Here is a 19,086-nt window from a genome sequence, read left to right on the forward strand (position 1 = left end):
GGAGAGCCCAAATTGAAAGGTGCAGAAAGTTGGTGTGGAACCCAGACGGTACCGACACAGGTGGGCTCAGCCCAGGACAGGATGATTGCTCATCAGTTGGGGCCCTGGGGTTCCTGGACACCACACAGCAGCCAAAGGTGAGGGCTTGACACCCAGCCCTCCTTGGATGGAGGGCCCAGGAGGAGAGCGTCAGCAGGAGGTGGGAAGGCGTGGGCACGTGCACAAAGCTCCCTCCCTGAGAGTGCAGGAAGGTGCTGACCACCAAGGGAAGGCACTGTGGGTTCCCCTCTGTGCCCAGCCAGGTAAACATGAGTTTGCCTGAACTCTGTAGTTAAGCCACAAAGCCCCTTCTAAATAAGAAAGTGGCTGTTAGGGTTAGAGAAAGGGGAAAGACCATGACCTGGATGTGAATTTTAGAAGGAAGAATGTCTCCCTACTGCCTTCTCTTCCATCCTTAGCAGGACCTATGAAAGTTAACTTGTGAACATTGACTAAAGAAACCCAACTGAAGACTTCCTGAGTGAAAGTCACTGCCGGAAGGAGTTAGGCTGTTTCACCATGAAACTACATGTAAACACGATGCAAAAAAAAATTTTTTTTAATCACAGGACACTTGAGAATTGCTCTGTGATTTCACATGGTAGGTCGTTATTTGGGTGGACAGAGGGCCTGGAGCAAGTGGAGCCTGGCAGAGGAATGCAGCCATGCCAAACCAAGGCCTGGCACAGGAAGCCCACACACCCTGACTGGCATTGCTCTGGTCACACTCGTGTCCCCAGTGCCTGAGCCCAACAAGAAGCAGGAAGGTTGGGGATCTGGGTGGTGTGGTCCTTCAAGGGTCCACCTTCCAGACTGCCAAATGGACCTAAGGGGCACATGGGGAACAGTAAGCACAGGTGGTTTCTGTCATTCCCAAATGCGAAGTATGGCGGACACTAGTTTTAGGAAGTTATTATACACACAAAGAGTTTTAAAAAGAAAGATCCTGCACAGGACCCCAGGAGAACCTAAAGCACATGGGACACTGGGGACCCTGGAGGATCAGCAGTCTTGGGCCTGGAAGGGGACGCCTGGCACAGACCGCCAGGAGCTACCAGCAGGTGCTGGTGGGCACACATGCTGTACAGCCGTGAGCTCTTGGCACACACTGTGTCCAGACTCATAGTGGCCAGTGAAACTTGTGTTCTCTTAAACTATGACCTCTCAACTATTTGGTCTTGGCCTCACAAAGACTGGACCCTCCTCGGGACGACAGGCACTGCCAGCAGAGGCTGACCAGTGAAAGCAGTTCTCGTGCTCCTGAACGACCAGCTACCTGTCCCGTTGCCTTGGCGCTCAGAAGCAGGCCTCCCGGGCCTGAGAACACAGGCGGGCCGCGTGCTCACTCTGCCTGCAGATAGAGAAGAGGCAGAGCCCAGCACTGGGCCCCGAACAATTGCATGAGCTGAGTGCTGGCATCAGCTCTTGTGACAGGCTTCCTTGTTTCCTGGCAACAGATGCTGGGTTATTTCTAAGTGCATCTGCAGTTTTGCTTCTAGTAGCTTGAAGCTGGTGGCACGGGACCGGCTACATCAGGGAAGCTTCCTCTCTTTTCTCCTCTGCAGACCTAAAGACATATACCATTTCTTCCCTTTCGGCATGGACACAATGTTTTCTGCTCTTTCAGCCAAGCCACCACCTGATACCAGGATGTACCATCATTGCCAAAATAAGCCTATTTAACACTGAAATACCTAGATGCTGGCAGAATGTTAGGAGAAGCCATTTTCCAATTGCTTCTGCCTGCGACCTGGCTCTGACATGCCATATATATATATTCCTTTCTCCTGGGCTCTTCTATTCTTTTCCTCTATTCATTTTATTCCTACTCTGGGTATACACATTGCTTTTTTAAAATCTGAGTATTATCAGCCCAAAGAGATGGAGTGGTCACTGCCACACAGGAATTGTCCATTTGACCAAACTGAGCAAACAGGGTGTTGCACAGACAGGCTGGGCACTGGAGGAACAGATACGACTCCGTCACTACTCCCCATAGGCTCAAGGTCTCAGGAAGCTTGACGTGCATGTGACTGAATGAGTCAGAGTTCCCTGGAAGTGGCGTGAATGTTATAGGTGTGAATGAAAGAATGACCCACTCGATTTCAGGGACAGAAAGAAAGGCTTTGTGGAGGAGGTGGCAGGTGAGATGACCAAATGGATCAATGGGAGTCCTTAAGGGGCTGGAAATGCCAACCAGGAAGATACTCAACCTCGTTGGTAATCCAGGAAATGGGAATTAAAATGCAGGGACATCATGTCCCCAACGGTGCTAATCAAAGCCACTGTGGGGATGAGACGCTCAGTGAGAAGTAGAGAACGTGGGAAAGCTGTGACCGAGTTTTAAATGCCCGGAGAACGAGACTGCAGAGGACACAGGGACGGCGCGATCAGAGACCAGGTGCGGTGTCTCAGAAACCAATGGGCGAGCACTTCAAGGAAGGGACAAAGTACCGACTGTGGCTGACAGGTCAGCGAGGAGCTCAAGCAAGATGAGAAGCGGGCAGTGCCCACTGAATCTGACAATGTGGAGGTCACCATTCACCACAGGGAGGAGGGTGGAGGGTAGGAAGTGAGGAAATGAAGATTTGGCTGGTCGTCTGGTAAAGGCTGTGTCACAGTGACATGGAATGCATGAGGAGACGGCACTCTCCTGGAGAGACAGGACAGGCCCTGAGTCGGGGTGTGGGGGAGCCCTGGGTCTCAGGAGAGGCGAGGGAAGCGGCCGAGAACTGCGGAAGGTAGCAAGAGGCCAGGCCTCTGACAGACAGCCATGCGGGGTTCCCTGTGACAAGTGTGCCCGTTTACGTTGGGAACAGCAGTGTCTGACTCAAACAGCGCAGTGTGGGCACACCACGGAAACAGAATGTCCTCGCAATCAGTACACAGGGAACGTTTCTTTTCTGTCCCCAACATTCCATACAACTGTTTTGAAATAAAAGTGCTCTCCCTCTCTGAGCTCTCATGGGGGAAATATAAATAGCGAAAGCCTCTTCAGAGGGAAAACCAGCGGTTTCTGCCAGCACTGCCGATGTGCAGACCTCCGGCCGGCTTCACAATTCCCTGCTGGAGCAGCACTGTCCAGCACGCACCCTGAGCCACAGATATGCTCTAGCCCTTCAGCACTTGAGATTTAAACATAAACAGCAACATGTGGCTGCTGACTGCCATATTGGACAGTGTAGCTTAGATACTCTTTCACATGTGCTGCAAGTATGCAAAGATGTGTATTCACTGGGGCATTGAGGATTACGGTAGAAGACTGGACCCTAACTGTCCATCAACAGGAGGTTAAAGAAATTATGTTCCATCCATACAATGGGATGTTAGCCCGGACACAAGCACAGATGTACTGCTAAGTAAAAATAAAGGGGGGAGGACAACATGCCTAGTACAGTCACTAGTTTTTATAGAAAAGGACAGGATAGATGTACATAAATGTATACACATTGAATATCTGGAAAGACATACCCCAAAATGACATTCTCTCCAGGGAGAGAAAATGAACCACTGGCAAACAGGCAGAAAGATGGCGTAACTTTTTGCCTTTTTCATCTTTAGAAGGTGCTGTGTACATTGTTGTTGCTTATATTAATTAATGAACCACTTAAAATACAATAAAAATAGAAATAAAGAACTAGCTTGTAAAAATGTATGGGAAGCCCTGGCTGGTTGGCTCAGCGGTAGAGCGTCGGCCTAGCGTGCGGAGGACCCGGGTTCGATTCCCGGCCAGGGCACATAGGAGAAGCGCACATTTGCTTCTCCACCCCTCCGCCGCGCTTTCCTCTCTGTCTCTCTCTTCCCCTCCCGCAGCCAAGGCTCCATTGGAGCAAAGATGGCCCGGGCACTGGGCATGGCTCTGTGGCCTCTGCCTCAGGTGCTAGAGTGGCTCTGGTTGCAACATGGCGACGCCCAGGACGGGCAGAGCATCGCCCCCTGGGGGGCAGAGCACCGCCCCTGGTGGGCGTGCCGGGTGGATCCCGGTCGGGCGCATGCGGGAGTCTGTCTGACTGTCTCTCCCTGTTTCCAGCTTCAGAAAAATGAAAAAAAAAAAAAAAAAATGTATGGGAGCTGCAGTCAGGCATTGTGTAAATTATCTACTGAAGTGTGCACGTAACATTTTAATAGAAATTTAACACACAGGGCCCTGCAACACAGTCCCACCCACCCTGCTGGTGGTCCCCTATTTGGGGGCAGACATCTGACCTGGCTCCGGAAATTGGTTCTGGTAATTAACCTGGCTGCTCCCCTTGCCCACCCAGGTTCAAATTAAATTGTGCACATGCTCTGCGATTTAGCATAACTAGTCTCCTCAGAAAAGTCAGCCTTTGGTGTGCTATTGCATGGCTGGAGGGAGGGGTGCTGTTTCCATAGTGCCCTGAGGCAGTTTAACCACCTTGGATTTGCATAATCCCCTTGAACGGAAAGGAAATGTCAACTGGGGCAGCGAGGTCTCCCAGCAGCCTGGCCAGCAGGACACCTGCTGCCTAGAACCAGTGGAGCACAGATTCAGCCCTCAGGCTGTGGGGACAGACTTCCCTCCCCCAATCGGACCTCAACTTCAGGACAAAGAGGGGGTAGAGGGGGACGGGGCTCTGGCACCTTAGGGCATACAGCTCATTCATGGCTAGGAGGGAAATCCAGGTCCTGACCTATTGATACTAGGGACCAAAGTGGGGCAGACATCAGAAGTGGGACCAAGGTCTGACTGGGTGCCCTGGACATGCAGTTCGTTCTTCTCTGTGCCCTTGCCAGGGCTCCCCCTTGCCACCCATTCCTTCCAGCCTCCTTGGCGGCTGGGGGGTGGGGAGCAGGGGAAGCTGGTATGCCAGCTCTACATCAACTGGAACCTCAGCTACTCCCACCCCCACGGGGCTGTCAGAGTCACCCCTTCAGGTAACTGTGCTCCGCTGTATACAGCTGGTGCTCATGTAGGACGCCTCTCTCTCTCACATGGCTCCCTGGGGCTCCAGGTGGGGTCCTGGCTGGGCACATAGTGTGAATGCAGACGCATGGCCACCTTGCTGCTATTACTATTATTATTATTACTATTATTATTATTATTATTACTGAAAGCTCATTTTCCCTGTGATTTTAATCACAAAATGTTATGTCAGAGCCCATCACCCACCCTCCTACACCATTATAGCCAGCCAACTGTAGATTAAACCAGATTGGTAACATCTGCAGCCAAAAATTAAGTTAAAAAGCCAAATGATTCAAGAATCTATTCCTCAAGAGTCTTTCTCCTCTCCCTCCTTCCTCAAAAAATCTATAAATACTCAAATAAAATGTGGCCAAAAGTAAAGATGACATGACACCTGAGTTCAAAATAAGAGTATTAGGTCTGACTGATGGTGGAGCAGTGGATAGAGCGTCAACCTGGGACACTGAGGTCCCAGGTTCAAAACCCTGAGGTCACCGGCTTGAGTGCGGGCTCATCAGCTTGAGTTTGGGGTTGCCAGCTTGAGCATGGGGTCATCCCAAGGTCGCTGGCTTGAACCCAAGGTCACTGGCTTGAGCAAGGGGTCACTGGCTTGGCTGGAGCCCCCCAGTCATGGCACAAATGAGAAAGCAGTCAATGAACAACTAAAGTACCACAATTATGAGATTATGAGTTGAAGCTTCTCATCTTTCCATCCTCTTTCTTTCTCTCTCAAAAAAAAAAAAAAAAAAAAAAGTAAACGTTAAGAGGCAAATGCGAGGGACCAGGAGACAATGGGGCAGCTTCTGGAGAGGGGATGGCATGAACAAAGGCAAAGGGCAGATTGCAGCAATAGCACAGTCTGTGCAGTAAAGTACAAACAGCCTAACATGGCATCAGGAGGCTGCCTGTGCAGCCCAGAGATATCAGAACCCAAACCTGGAACCTGTACATATCACCTTAAATGCAAACAGAGTCTTTGCAGATGTGATGAAGTCAAGGACCTTAAAATGGGGAGACTATCCTGGATTATCTGTGGACCCTAAATGACTCACACACATCTTTATAAAATGGAGGCAGCAGATTTGACTACAGTAACAGAGGCAAAGGTGACCACGTGGCCAGAGACTGGAGTGAAGGAGCCACAAGCCAAAGACCTCCTGGAGCCACAGAAGGGGTAGAGAAATGAATACTCCCTGCGAGATGAAAGGAGACAGAATCAGAGAACAGCGACTATCAGGACCGTTGGGCAGGGCCTGTCCCAGAGGGGGGGGGGAGGGCAACACTGCTCTTTCTGGGCTGAAGAGGACCAGGAAGCACCAACGCTGCCACAGGGAATACCCACAGACAGGCTCGTGGAGCTGCGGCCACCCCATCTTGTCACAGGTGCCCTGCCTCTGAGGGACAGACAGGGCTCCCTTTCTGGGCTTTGCATCCTGGGCCCTCGGGGGGCAGACGTGCCCCAGCCGTTGCAAGGACCCCACTCTAGCCCCGTGGCTGTGTGAGCTGGGCACAGAGCTCCTTCCTGGGGAGGACAATCAGGGGATCCTGACAGCTTGTCCCTGGGAGCAAGCAAAACATATTTTTTTTGTCCTAGTTGGGATTGGGATAATTGGGGCATTAATGAAAATGCATTTCTCACCATTTTCTGTCTGATTGAAAAGTACTTTGTGGTTATTTAGAGCCCTCATACACCCCTATAATCAGTCCTCACTGCTCAGACAGAGGCAGGAAACTGGGTCACCACGTGGGCTCATAGCCTTCCAAGACGCAACAAGCCAAGGGCAGGCCACCGCCTCCTGTGCCCACCCTCCCAGGGACATAGGCAGCTCTGTGCAGCCCCTCAGTGAGGGGCAAGTTCAGGACACACGCTGAACTTTGGAGTACTAGTGGGATCGACTTTATTTTTCTCTTATCACTTACTCGAGTCAGCTATGTCAGACCGCCCTCTCTAGCCCCTCAAACCTCCAACTCAGCAAGAGCGCATGGCTTTCTGGTTACTTTTAGTTGTAAGAATAAATTTCATTTTTATAGTTACAATGCTCAGGAATCCCAGGCATGTCTATAATAAAACTTAATTCTCAGAGCCGGGTCGAAGCTTCTCTCTCCCCATCCGCAGGCCCCACCTTCACTCTACAGGGCTGGGATGGGAGGACGGGACAAGGGGGAAAGTGCAAGGCCTGCCCTCCCGACCTTGGGAGCCCCTTGGCCAATTCTGGCTGCCACACCGCTATTATGACAGGCTAGTGCTTGCATGGGCCATAGAGGGCTCTTTGGAGACCACTCCCCACCAACCTATGCAGAGACCTCCGCCCTGGACCTCTCTGTGGTGGACACAAGGTTGTGCTGCCCAGACCCCAATCAAGAAAGAGCCTGTTGCCCACTGCTTGGAGCACTGTCAGCCCCAGGCACAGCTGCAGAGAGCTGCCTTGTCCTGGTCACACCTTTCCAATGGTACCCCAATGACTGATGGAGACCCGGGTAAGGGCCTGGCCACTTCAGCCAAACAGGGGCCAACTCTGACAGGCACTTACAACTCCGGCTGAACCCCATGGGCTGGTTTAGATTGTCAGGCTGGCACGACAGCTCACACTTTCCCTGCCCAACCCTGCTGCCTCCCCTCCTAAAGGCATCGACCCTGAGCCATGCTGAATAAACACCAGCACACAGGACTGTCACAGCATGCCCCCTGAAGAATCCCAACATGACCCCTTTCAGCATTATTGCTATCTTCATGTATCCATGCCCTGCCCATGCTCCCGAGAACGCTCCCAGCAGACCCTCTGTAGAGGAGGCGTGAGCCTGCTCCAGGTTTCCTGAGCTCAGTACACTTCCAGTCGAGGATGAGATACCTCTCTCCTCTGCTGATTGGTACACCAACTGCTTGTATGATGAGAAAAAGAAAATAGACCCAGAATGTCACCCTAAGCTTAAAAGTGTCAGACAGACTAGAATGGCTCCAGAAGCACTATTGTCAAAAGAGCTCACTAAGAATCCGAGCACTCGTTACGTCTCTGGTCACTTACCCAAGTGTTCCTCTGACCCCAAGTTATGCAAAAAGTTTCTTAGTTGTTCTATTATTTTGAATGCATTTTTGAGAACTGCTTCAAATCCTTTAGGAAATGAGGTGGGGAACTGACAGAAGGGCAGGCAAAACAAATGGAGTCAAGAGACCCAAACCCAGGCAGATACAGAAGACATGAGAGAGGGAGGGAATGGAGAGTATGACAGGAAAGATACCGTCCACTCCAACTACAGACTGTGTCCACCACCCTAGTTTTACATCTTACTTTCTAGAAGGGGGGGTTCTCTGGTCATTCAGAAAAGCTCCTTGACCTTGGGCCATGGAGAGGTGGGAGATTCCAGAGCCTTAGTGAGGCCCTGTCACGTCCTGCTGCCATGGGGATAGAGATTAGCAAGCTCTAAGCTTCCAGGGTTCGGAAGCGCTAGAAGGCAGTCAGAAGGGCCCACTGTGCGTCTGCACCCAGTGGCCACTGAGGTTGCTGGGTACACCTAATCCAGCTGTCACCATGCACTCACCCTCCTCTGCAAACAACAGCTGGTCAGGGCTGGGCTCCACAGCGGCCCATCTGCTACCCGCCCTCCCTGGCCAGAGACCCGATGTCTCTAAGACGGCCCTTATCCCATGGACCATCTTCCCTCGCCCGTGGTGTGGATCTGTGGTTCAGATGGGGATTTTCTGCCCTGCCCACAGGCCGCTGCTGGCAGTGTGAGTCCCAGACGTGCCTTGTGCCCTCTATCCCGGGACTCCCCCCAGGCCCCCCATCAGGCTCTAAGGGCCAATTTGAATTCTGGCACCAGCTTTGTGACCTTTGGTAAGTTACTTAGCCTCTCTGTGCCTGAGTTCCTTCTCATGTATAAGATGGAGACAATAATATAGGCCAACAATTTTCAACCTTTTTTTTTTTATCTCATGGCACATATCAACTAATTACTAAAATTCTGTGGCACACCAAAAAATACATTTTTTGCTAGTTGAACAAAAAAAAAATAGGTATAATTTTGATTCATTTATACCAGATGGCTATTCTGTTGACTGTGGTCACTTTTAATTTTTTTCATTAATTTAAGAGAGAGAGAAAGGAAGGGAGGGAGGGAGGGAGGAAGAAAAAGAAAAAGAGAAAGGGAGAGAGAGAGAGAGAAAGAAAGAGAGGGAGAAAAAAGCATCAACCCATTGTTCCAGTTAGGAGTTGTTCCATTTAGTTGTGCACTCATTGATTGCTTTTTTTTTTTTTTTTTACAGTGACAGAGTGAGAGTCAGAGAGAGGGATAGAAAGACAGGACAGCCCTGGCTGGTTGGCTCAGTGGTAGAGCATCGGCCTGGTGTGTAGAAGTCCCGGGTTCGATTCCCGGCCAGGGCACACAGGAGAGGCACCCATCTGCTTCTCCGCCCCTCCCCCTCTCCTTCTTCTCTGTCTCTCTCTTCCCCTCCCGCAGCCAAGGCTCCATTGGAGCAAAGATGGCCCGGGCACTGGGGATGGCTCCTTGGCCTCTGCCCCAGGCGCTAGAGTGGCTCTGGTCGCAACAGAGCGACGCCCCGGAGGGGCAGAGCATCGCCCCCTGGTGGGCAGAGCGTCGCCCCCTGGTGGGCGTGCCAGGTGGATCCCAGTCAGGCGCATGCGGGAGTCTGTCTGACTGTCTCTCCCTGTTTCTAGCTTCAGAAAAATACAAAAAAAAAAAAGAAAGAAAGAAAGAAAGAAAGAAAGAAAGAAAGAAAGAAAGAAAGAAAGAAAGGAAGGAACGGAGAGAGATGAGAAGCATCAATCATTAGTCTTTCGTTGCGACACCTTAGTTGTTCATTGATTGCTTTCTCATATGTGCCTTGACCGTGGGGCTGCAGCAGACCAAGTAACCCCTTACTCGAACCAGCGACCTTGGGTCCAAGCTGGAGAGCTTTGCTCAAACCAGATGAGCCCGTGCTCAAGCTGGCGACCTCGGGGTCTCAAACCTGGGTCCTCCGCATCCCAGTCCGACGCTCTATCCACTGCGCCACTGCCCGGTCGGGCTCATTGATTGCTTCTTATACATGCCCTGACCAGGGAGTGAACCTGTGACCTCCATGCACTAAGTCGATGCTTTATCCTTTGAGTACTTGGGGGCCACTGCCCTAGAGAAGGAGCTTCCAAACCACTACTCAGGGCACAGCTGGTTCTGGAAGTCTGGCATGGGCGTGCTGATTGGCGGAGCCTCAGCTGCAATGCCCTACTGGGGGAGCCAGCCTTTGTTCCCTGTTAAAACTCATAAAATGTAGAATCCCATAAACCCAGAAAGAGGTTCAAATGCTGAAAGACAGACAAATGACAATGTTGCTCAGTGGGTATGGAAGGTCTCACTGTGGGAGGTGGAGCCCCCTGACGCCATTGTAAGGGTGAATAAAGACCGTGAACTTGAAACTGTGGGGAGCCTCTGAATTATGTGGCCTCCAACACCCTTCCAAGTCTGTCTCACTGCAGTCAGACTGCCCTCAGCTGTGTGACATCTGCAGCACCAAGTGGCCCGAGCACAGCCACACTTGTATTTTCTAGAGAAGGTGTGGAGAGGACTCGATCTTCCACGGCCTTCCTCTGCACGGCCACCCTGGGCCAGGCTCCCGGATGTGTGGCTCCTACAAGATGAAACTCACACACACTAGAAGGTGTCTGCAGGCTGAGACAAGCGGGCCTCTGCCTGCACAGCAGGGGGACAGCGAGTTGGTGGCTTCCTATTTTCACTTCAGTAAGAAGCAGCTGGAATGGAAGCCAGAACGAGGGTCTTCATTTCCCACGGTCTCTCTAAAAACGGGAAAAGCTAGTCCTTCTCGCCATGGGTAGACTGACTTGAAAATGCCAGGTTAACCCTTCTAACGCTCACTTGCACCGCCCAGACCAGGGAAGAGTTGCATACGCCGTGGGCAGAGCTGCCGGCCGGCACTTGACCAGAGCTTTCTGCCATGTGCACTGACCACTCACTGCCTGTGTGCCCGTCAGGGGCCAGCCATGCGGTCTCTGACTGTCTCTTCACCACCACCATGGAAGTCAGTGTTCTCACGCCCATGTGCAGAGGGGAAACTGAGACTCAGAGGCAACACAACAGGGCCAGAGACTGAGAGGTATGGAGTCAGAATTCCAGAGACCACACTCTTAGATACTCACCGACTTCCTCCCTCAGTGAGGGGTCACTGCTCTCTGTCCCTCCAGCCCTCTTCCCGGTTCTGTGCTTCACTCAGGGACTGGTCACTTGAACCCCTCAGGCTGGGCTCCTCCCCACTCCGTTACCCGGCCTGGCCCAGCATGCGCTCCTGAAACCAGCTCCAGCATCAGAATCGGAGAGAACTAATTCTCTTGACTTTCCCATTCACTCTGTGTGTAATTACAATATTTAGGGCAAGCTACATTTCTGGGCCTCAGTGTGCTTGCCTGAAGACAGGACTGTTACTGCCTCGCATAGAGTTGTGCTTTAGATTCGTGGAAACCGACGACAACCACTAGGCTGGAGCCCCGGGGAGCAGGCTACCGAGGTGCCTTGGGAGCAGACCTCTCGGGCTCCATCCAGCTCTTCCACTCAGGAACCAAGGGCCAGAAATGTCTATCCCCACTTCCTGGTCTTCAAAGTGCTGACCATAATAGTTCCTGCTTCCTGAGGTTGTTGTGAGGTATTTCAGGAGTTACATTCAAGTGTAAACACCATACTTGGTGCACAGTAACTACAGTTGATCTTAGCACAGGGGGTCCTCGAATTACGACACAGTTCCATTCCTATGACAGTGATGTGACCCGAATTTTGGTATAAGTCAAAACACACCTTAGCCTAACACAAACGGAACACTTGTGCTTTTAACAGTCCAAAACGGCACAGGTACCATACTTGGGGACGCCAACTTCCTCACTCCTACCCATGTTACTGCGTATTCTTCCACCACACTCAACCAAACTAGTTCACCCATAGAGTCCATAAGTATAACTCGAACGGCATAAATCAAAACACTTGCCTGACCTGTGGTGGTACAGTGGATAAAGCGTCGATCTGGAAATGCTGAGGTCGCCGGTTCGAAACCCTGGGCTTGCCTGGTCAAGGCACATATGGGAGTTGATGCTTCCAGCTCCTCCCCCCTTCTCTCTCTCTGTCTCTCTCTCCCTCCCTCTCCTCTCTAAAAATGAATAAAGAAAAAAAAAGAAAAATTAAAAAAAAAGTCTCAATTTTTTAAACTTTTTATGGGAGTGAGCATCGTATACTCAAAAACATCTTATGTCGAGACTGTCATAACCTGAGGAACCCCTGCAATTGTACAATTTCTCCTCAAACAAAACACTCCCCTGGGTGATCTTGGCCCCTCTCCGACTCCTCAACCCTGATCTCCAGGCTAGAGCTGCGGCTCTCCAGACTCATCACCTGCCTCTCCTGCGGATGCCCCCAATGGATGTCACATGAGCACCACCAACTGTGTCTGCTACCGTCCTGTCCCCATCAGCCCACCCTGAGCGCCAGTCTTGGCTGGGCACCACCTTCCCCACTGCCTCGTCCTAACCTCTGTTCTCCTCTCATTCCCCCGCACACAGTTCACCTCCTCTCCACCTCTCCCCTCCAATATTATCTTCAAAATATCTGACCAGATCAGAGCAACCCAGTGCACACACAGCCAATCTGCAGCTCAGCCTTTGGTCCTGGATTGCCCACTCTGAAAAGTTCCCTCTTCTCAGGGAGGAGTTCGAGAATTGAATTCTGGAAGTTCAGTCTCTGAGACATAGTGCTGAGAATGAATGGAGACCTCACATCCTCATTTCTGTCAGAACCATGCAGGGATGAAAATTGGTACTTGAAACCCAGCCAAAGACCTGCTCTCCGAAGGAGAAGGGTGGTCTCTGGCTCCCAGAGCAATGGGCTCAGCTCATTTCAAAAGAATAAGAACTTGTGTGCGAGACAGGAACTGCAAGGACTCTATAAGTCACTTCACGTGTGGCTGCAGCCAGAAAAACACAGCAAGGATGAGATTATTTCTTACTTGGTGCTGGAACAGTTTCTGATCAACAGGCACTACAGTGACAGGTCGACGTTGAAGGAGAAATGGGAATCAAGTGGCAGAAACTTGGAGACATTCATGGAAGACCTGAGTGATGATTGCATGAAGCCACCTGGTTGGGTCCATGTACACATGCAGGGACAGGAAGCCCTCTTTTCTGAGAATATGCCCTTAAGAGAAGTCACTATTTATCTAACAAAACAGTTGTCAGCAGAGTTCCCCAAAGAGGCAAACACGGGGGGGGGGCATACTCCCCAAGATTCTTCTCTGCAAAAAGGATAAAGAGATGAAGAGAAAGAAAATGATGTCAACATTTCTTTGACAACTGCTGAAGTCAATGACAGTATTACTGGTCGAGGCCATCAAATGCGTTCCCTACTCATTCTCCCAGAAGAGAACTGTCCTGGGCTTGAAGAAGAAGGCATTTCTTTGGAGAATCCACTCAGCCTCAGAAGAGTACGTCGAGGCAGCTGAAGGTCCCAGGAAGGGTCCCAGAAAAGACCCTCTCATCAAGATGTCCTCATGGAGGTGGGCCTAGTGGTTCTCTCCAGGCAGAACCGGGTTGACCCTGAGCCTGGTGCTACCCACCAGAGCCATGCGGGCAGCTCCACATGTGAGGAACACCAAGAAACAGTCTGCAGAGCCCAGAAGTCACACACGTGTGAGAAGTGTTCCAAGGTCTTTTGGTATTTCTCTCGGTTAAAAGTCCATCAGAGAAAAACACAGGAATGAGAGGACATGCTTTTGTGCCATGTGTAGCAAAGGGTTCTCCCAGGCCTCAGACCTACGTGTACATCAGAGGATTCACGCTGGAAAGAAGCCTCACAAGTGCAGCACGGGTACCAAGCCCTTCAGCCACAGAAGCAACCTTCTGGCTCATGAGAGGATCCACACGGGGGAGAAGCCCTATGTGTGCTCCCTGTGCCAGACGCGCTACCGCCAGTCATCCACCTACCACGCCACCTGAGGACGCACCAGAGACCTGTCCTGAGACGTGCTTCCTCCACACAAGGTTCCTCGATGTAGTGCATCTGAACGTGTCTGCGAGTACGTATATTTCTACGGTACTTCCTAATTAGAACATATTTGATAACTTACCCAGTTTATTTTTCATTCATTGTCTTCACTGGAATGTAAGTTTAAAGAGGTCAAGGGCCCTGGCCAGTGGCTTAGTGGATAGAGTGTCGGCCATCATGGACATCCCAGTTTGATTCTCAGTCAGGGCTCACAGGAGAGGCGACCATTTGCTTATCTTCCCCTTCCTCTTTTCCTTTCTCTCCTTCCCCTCTGCCTCAGGCATGGTCCCAGGTACTGAGGATAACTCCCTGTTGGACTGCATCAGCCTCAGGCACTAAATATAGCTTGGTACTGAAGCATCAGCCCTTGATGGGGTTTCCGGGTGGATCCCGGTCAGGGCGCATGCCAGAGTCTGCCTCACTGTCTCACCTCCTCTCACCTAAAAAAAGTGTGTGGGGGGTGAAATCTATGATTTGTTCACCAAAGTATCTCAAGTGCCTAGAAAGTGGCTAACACATTTCAGATGACCAATAAATAAATACCTGTTGAAGAAATGAAAAAAAAAATCTGACCATATTTTATAGATCTTTCAAACTCTCCATGCCCTGGCCATTGCCAAGTGCCCAGCACTCCAGTCTGGTCCTCACAAGCCACAGGGCACTGTGACCTAGGTTGGGATGACCACAGGCAATGGTGCCCGGCACTGAGGACACCATCTGAGACGCAGCAGGCTGGAGAGAAGAAGCCAAGTCCTCAGCCCACCTGTTGTCTGACATTCGCTGTCACTGAACAGTGCTCTGTGCCAGCACCAGGCCAACCCCCCACGCAGAGTACAGATGCCAGTGGCCAGCTCCGAGGAGCCAGTCTGGGTGGGAGAAGGCAGAGCGTGGGCAGGGCAGCAGTGAGAGCGCAGGCTGCATGCAGAGGCAGGACCCAACCAGGAGCCCTCTCTACACCTACAAAGGCAGGTCCATGGGAGGGAGCAGCTCAGAGTCCTCTGCACACAGGTGCTGCACTTCCTGTGTCAGCACAACAGCCTCTCTGCGAGCCCCTCCCTGCTTCCCAGGCTCGGCAAACTCTTGGCCTCCTGCCTCTGGGTGGTGCCCCTTCTCTTCCCCTTCCCCTTCCTCTCCGCTTGTATCACCAGGCAAAGTCCTCTCCTTCAGAATGCCACTCATCTCTGCCAGAAGCCTCCACGGCCCCACCGGGTCAGCCAGGCGCCCAGGGTCCCTACTCCCCTGGCCCTGTGCACTGTCTAGCACCTGCTCAGTGAGCCCCCAGCCCGTTTCCTTGTCTGCTCCCCCCTCTGGTCCGTAACTCAGGACTTGAAAAGACATACCTTCTTGGTCCTTTCAATAGCTCTGATACTCAGAAGAAACTCAAGAAACGTTTGAAACAAATGACTGAGTAAATACAAGGGGAGTCCTGCAGACGCAGCCTCGCTCACCACTGTGGACATAGAAGGGGGCAGGGGCCACGAGTCAGTCAGGCCCCTGGGTGGGTGAGGTGGGCTACGCAAGCCGGAGGCACACAGTCTCGGTCCACTGTGGACATAGAAGGGGGCAGGGGCCAGAGTCAGTCAGGCCCTGGGTGGGTGAGGTGGGCTACGCAAGCCGGAGGCACACAGTCTCGGTCCACTGTGGACATAGAAGGGGCAGGGGCCAGAGTCAGTCAGGCCCTGGGTGGGTGAGGTGGGCTACGCAAGCCGGAGGCACACAGTCTCGGTCCACTGTGGACATAGAAGGGGGTAGGGGCCAGAGTCAGTCAGGCCCTGGGTGGGTGAGGTGGGCTACGCAAGCCGGAGGCACACAGTCTCGGTCCACTGTGGACATAGAAGGGGCAGGGGCCAGAGTCAGTCAGGCCCTGGGTGGGTGAGGTGGGCTACGCAAGCCGGAGGCACACAGTCTCGGTCCACTGTGGACATAGAAGGGGGCAGGGGCCAGAGTCAGTCAGGCCCCTGGTGGGTGAGGTGGGCTACGCAAGCCGGAGGCACACAGTCTCGGTCCACTGTGGACATAGAAGGGGGCAGGGGCCAGAGTCAGTCAGGCCCTGGGTGGGTGAGGTGGGCTGTGCAAGCCGGAGGCACACAGTCTCGGTCCAAAGGGACCCAACCGTGGGATTCCGGGCCTCCTCACAGCAACATAAAAAAAGGGGACATTTTACAGATCTTCAGAACTTTATCACCATGCATGCCAAACAGAGCATGCCACTGAGCTTTGTCATCTCAAAGCATCCAGCTTGCAACCTCTGCAGAAGCAGCATTTGGAAAGAACAGGGTCTGAGTCTGGTCCCTGAGCAGCTACCGCTCAGAGCCGCTGAGTAATGGCACGTTCGGGGGGCTGGCTGCTGCTGACATTTTCCTCCCCTCTCCCTCTTCCCAAAGTCCCCGGAAGCCCAGAGTAGTCAGCGGCCCACTCAAAATAAGGCTTTTGGCCCTGGCCGGATAGCTCAGTTGATTAGAGCAGTGGTCCCCAACCCCCAGGCCACTCCGTGGGCCATTTGGCACCGGTCCGCAGCGAAAGAATAAATAACTTACATTATTTCCATTTTATTTATATTTAAGTCTGAACGATGTTTTATTTTTTTTAAATGACCAGATTCCTTCTGTTACATCCGTCCAAGACTCACTCTTGACGCTTGTCTCAGTCACGTGATACATTTATCCATCCCACCCTAAAGGCCGGTCCATGAAAATATTTTCTGACATTAAACCGGTCTGTGGCCCAAAAAAGGTTGGGGACCACTGGATTAGAGCATCGACCTGAAACACAGAGGTTGCCGACTCGATCCACAGTCAGGGCACATAGAGGAACAGATCGATGTTCCTGTCTCTCTCCCCCACCTTCTCTCCCGCTAAAATCAATAAATAAAATTTTAAAAATTTAAAAAATAAAGGAAATAAGTCCTTCCTTTCCCCTTGCCCAAGACAGGGTGGTCCTAGGACCCCCACATACACCCTCTTTCTGAAAGACAGGCTCTACCTACTGCAGGGTGAGACTTCATCAGCTGCTCTTCCCAGTCGCAGAGGACTTTTCTAGACCATGTTGCTCTGTGCTGGTGACATGCTTTCTGCCTACTCTGATCATTTATTGCAATACTTTAGGAGAGAGGTGGGGAATGTAGTTCAAGGGTCAAGAGGTTTCAGCACCGTACCTGGCTCTGCAGGAGTAACAGGTTCAGATCACTCAGTTCCTTTGGAAAATTAGCCCTAAACCCGGGGTCCCACCCCCACCCCTGCCCCTAGCTGTGACAGCAGGTGGACCAGTCACCCCCTGTCTGAAGAGAAGCAATCAGATGTGAGTGCTGTATGTTGCTAGGAAGCAACTGGCAACAGCTGGCTGAGAAATAAGTCGTGTCCTTGGGAAAGCATGTTCCTGGCTACTAATTAAATGTTGCTGAAGCGTCTCTTCCTTCAGGGAGCTATAGAAATGTGCCAAATGAATGCAGGCAGGAGCAGGCAGGGAGCAGCAGGTTCACAAGCCTGCTAAGGCCCCTCCTGCCTGAGCAGAGGAAAGGCTCAGGGGGCAGGAATGAAATTGCTAAGCCCCCGGGAGGCTGGTAAAGTAAAAAACATGGCCTCAGACTACTCAGCTCAACTAGCGCACAGAGTGTCTACCTAATGCCACCTCTGCTGCGACAGGTGAATGCACTGGTTAAATACTGTTTAAAAAGCTCATTAAAGCCCACTCCTGGGTATGCAGCCAAGAGATCTGAAAGAAGGATCTCAAGGAAATATCTGTACACTCATGTTCACGGAAACACTATTCACAATAGCCAAGAAATGGAAGCGACCAAAATGTCCTGATGAATGAATGGGTAAACAAAATATGGTATCTACACACAGTGAACTATTATTCAGCCTTAAAAAGAAAGGAAATTCTGACACATTTTAAATGGATGAACCTTGAGGACATTATGCTAAGTGGGATAAACTAGACAAAAGAAGACAAATACTATATGATTCCATTTAAATGAGGTCTCTAAAGTAGTCAAATGCATAGAAACAGAAGGTAGAGTGGTAGTTCCCAGGAGCTGGGTTGAGAGGCAAATGGGGAATGGTTTAATGAGTGTAGAATTTTAGTTTTTCATGATAAAAACACTGTAGAGATTGGTTGTATAACAATGAATATATTTAACACTACTGAACTGTACACTTAGAAATAGAGGAGAAAGTTTATTTTTACCACAATTACAAATCAAAAAAAGAAAAACCTTACTAAAAAATTGTAAGCAATACATATTTACGGTTAAAGAATTACAAAGAGAAAGGGGATAAGCTAAAAAGCAAATGGTCACCTCCTCTTCTCTCCAGTCCACTCTCCAAAGGTAACTACTGTTAACATCTTCTGTATGCTCTCAAAATGTTCTGTGGCCCTAGATGGTTGGTTCAGTGGGTAGAGCATCGGCCTGGTATGTGGACATCCTGGGTTCAATCCCCGGTCAGGGAACACATGAAAAGTGATCATCTGCTTCTCTTGCCCTCCCCCTCTCCCTTCTCTCTCTCTTCTCCTCCCGCAGCCAGTGGCTTGGATGGTCCAAGCATTGTCCTCAGGCACTGAGGAGAGCTTGGCTGATTTGAGCATTGGCCCCAAACAGGGGTTGCCGGGTGGATCCCAGTCGGAATGCATGCGGGAGTCTATCTCCCCTCCTGTCATTTAAAAGGAAAAAATAGCCTGACCAGGCAGTGGCACAGTGGATAGAGCGTCAGACTGGGATGCAGAGGACCCAGGTTCGAGACCTCGAGGTTGCCAGCTTGAGCACGGGCTCATCTGGTTTGAGCAAAGCTGTCCAGCCTGGACCCAAGGTCACTGGCTTAAGCAAGGGGTTACTCAGTATGCTGAAGGCCCACAGTCAAAGCACATATGAGAAAGCAATCAATGAACAACTAAGGAGTCGCAACAAAAAACTGATGATTGATGCTTCTCATCTCTGTCCGTTCCTGTCTGTCTGTCCCTATCTATCTTTCTCTCTGACTCTCTCTCTGTCTCTGTAAAAAAATAAAAGAAAAAAGGAAAGAAAAGAAAAAATATTCTGTGATGTATGTATTTATATTTACACTGCTCACAAGAATTAGGGGATATTTTATAAC

General features: G+C 51.1%; 1 protein-coding gene and 1 pseudogene across 2 annotated transcripts in view; one reads left to right on the top strand and one right to left on the bottom strand.

Annotated features, from left to right (window-relative positions):
• The window catches only part of DET1 (DET1 partner of COP1 E3 ubiquitin ligase), a 61,422-nt gene that overhangs the window by 493 nt on the left and 41,843 nt on the right, over positions 1–19,086 (bottom strand). The window contains exon 5 of one of the 2 annotated variants that reach the window (XM_066238133.1): positions 18,936–18,984. The exons of the other annotated variant lie outside the window; for it this stretch is intronic. Within the exon in view, the coding sequence (XP_066094230.1) occupies positions 18,951–18,984 (34 nt within the window). The 3' untranslated portion in view covers positions 18,936–18,950. Of the gene's footprint in view, positions 1–18,935; positions 18,985–19,086 lie in introns of those variants that run through there. 2 annotated transcript variants of the gene reach the window in all.
• Positions 12,717–14,006, top strand: LOC136310656 (zinc finger and SCAN domain-containing protein 4-like; annotated as a pseudogene).

Source organism: Saccopteryx bilineata, chromosome 7 (assembly GCF_036850765.1).
Source record: "Saccopteryx bilineata isolate mSacBil1 chromosome 7, mSacBil1_pri_phased_curated, whole genome shotgun sequence".
In the NCBI taxonomy this organism is placed as follows: Eukaryota; Metazoa; Chordata; class Mammalia; order Chiroptera; family Emballonuridae; genus Saccopteryx; species Saccopteryx bilineata.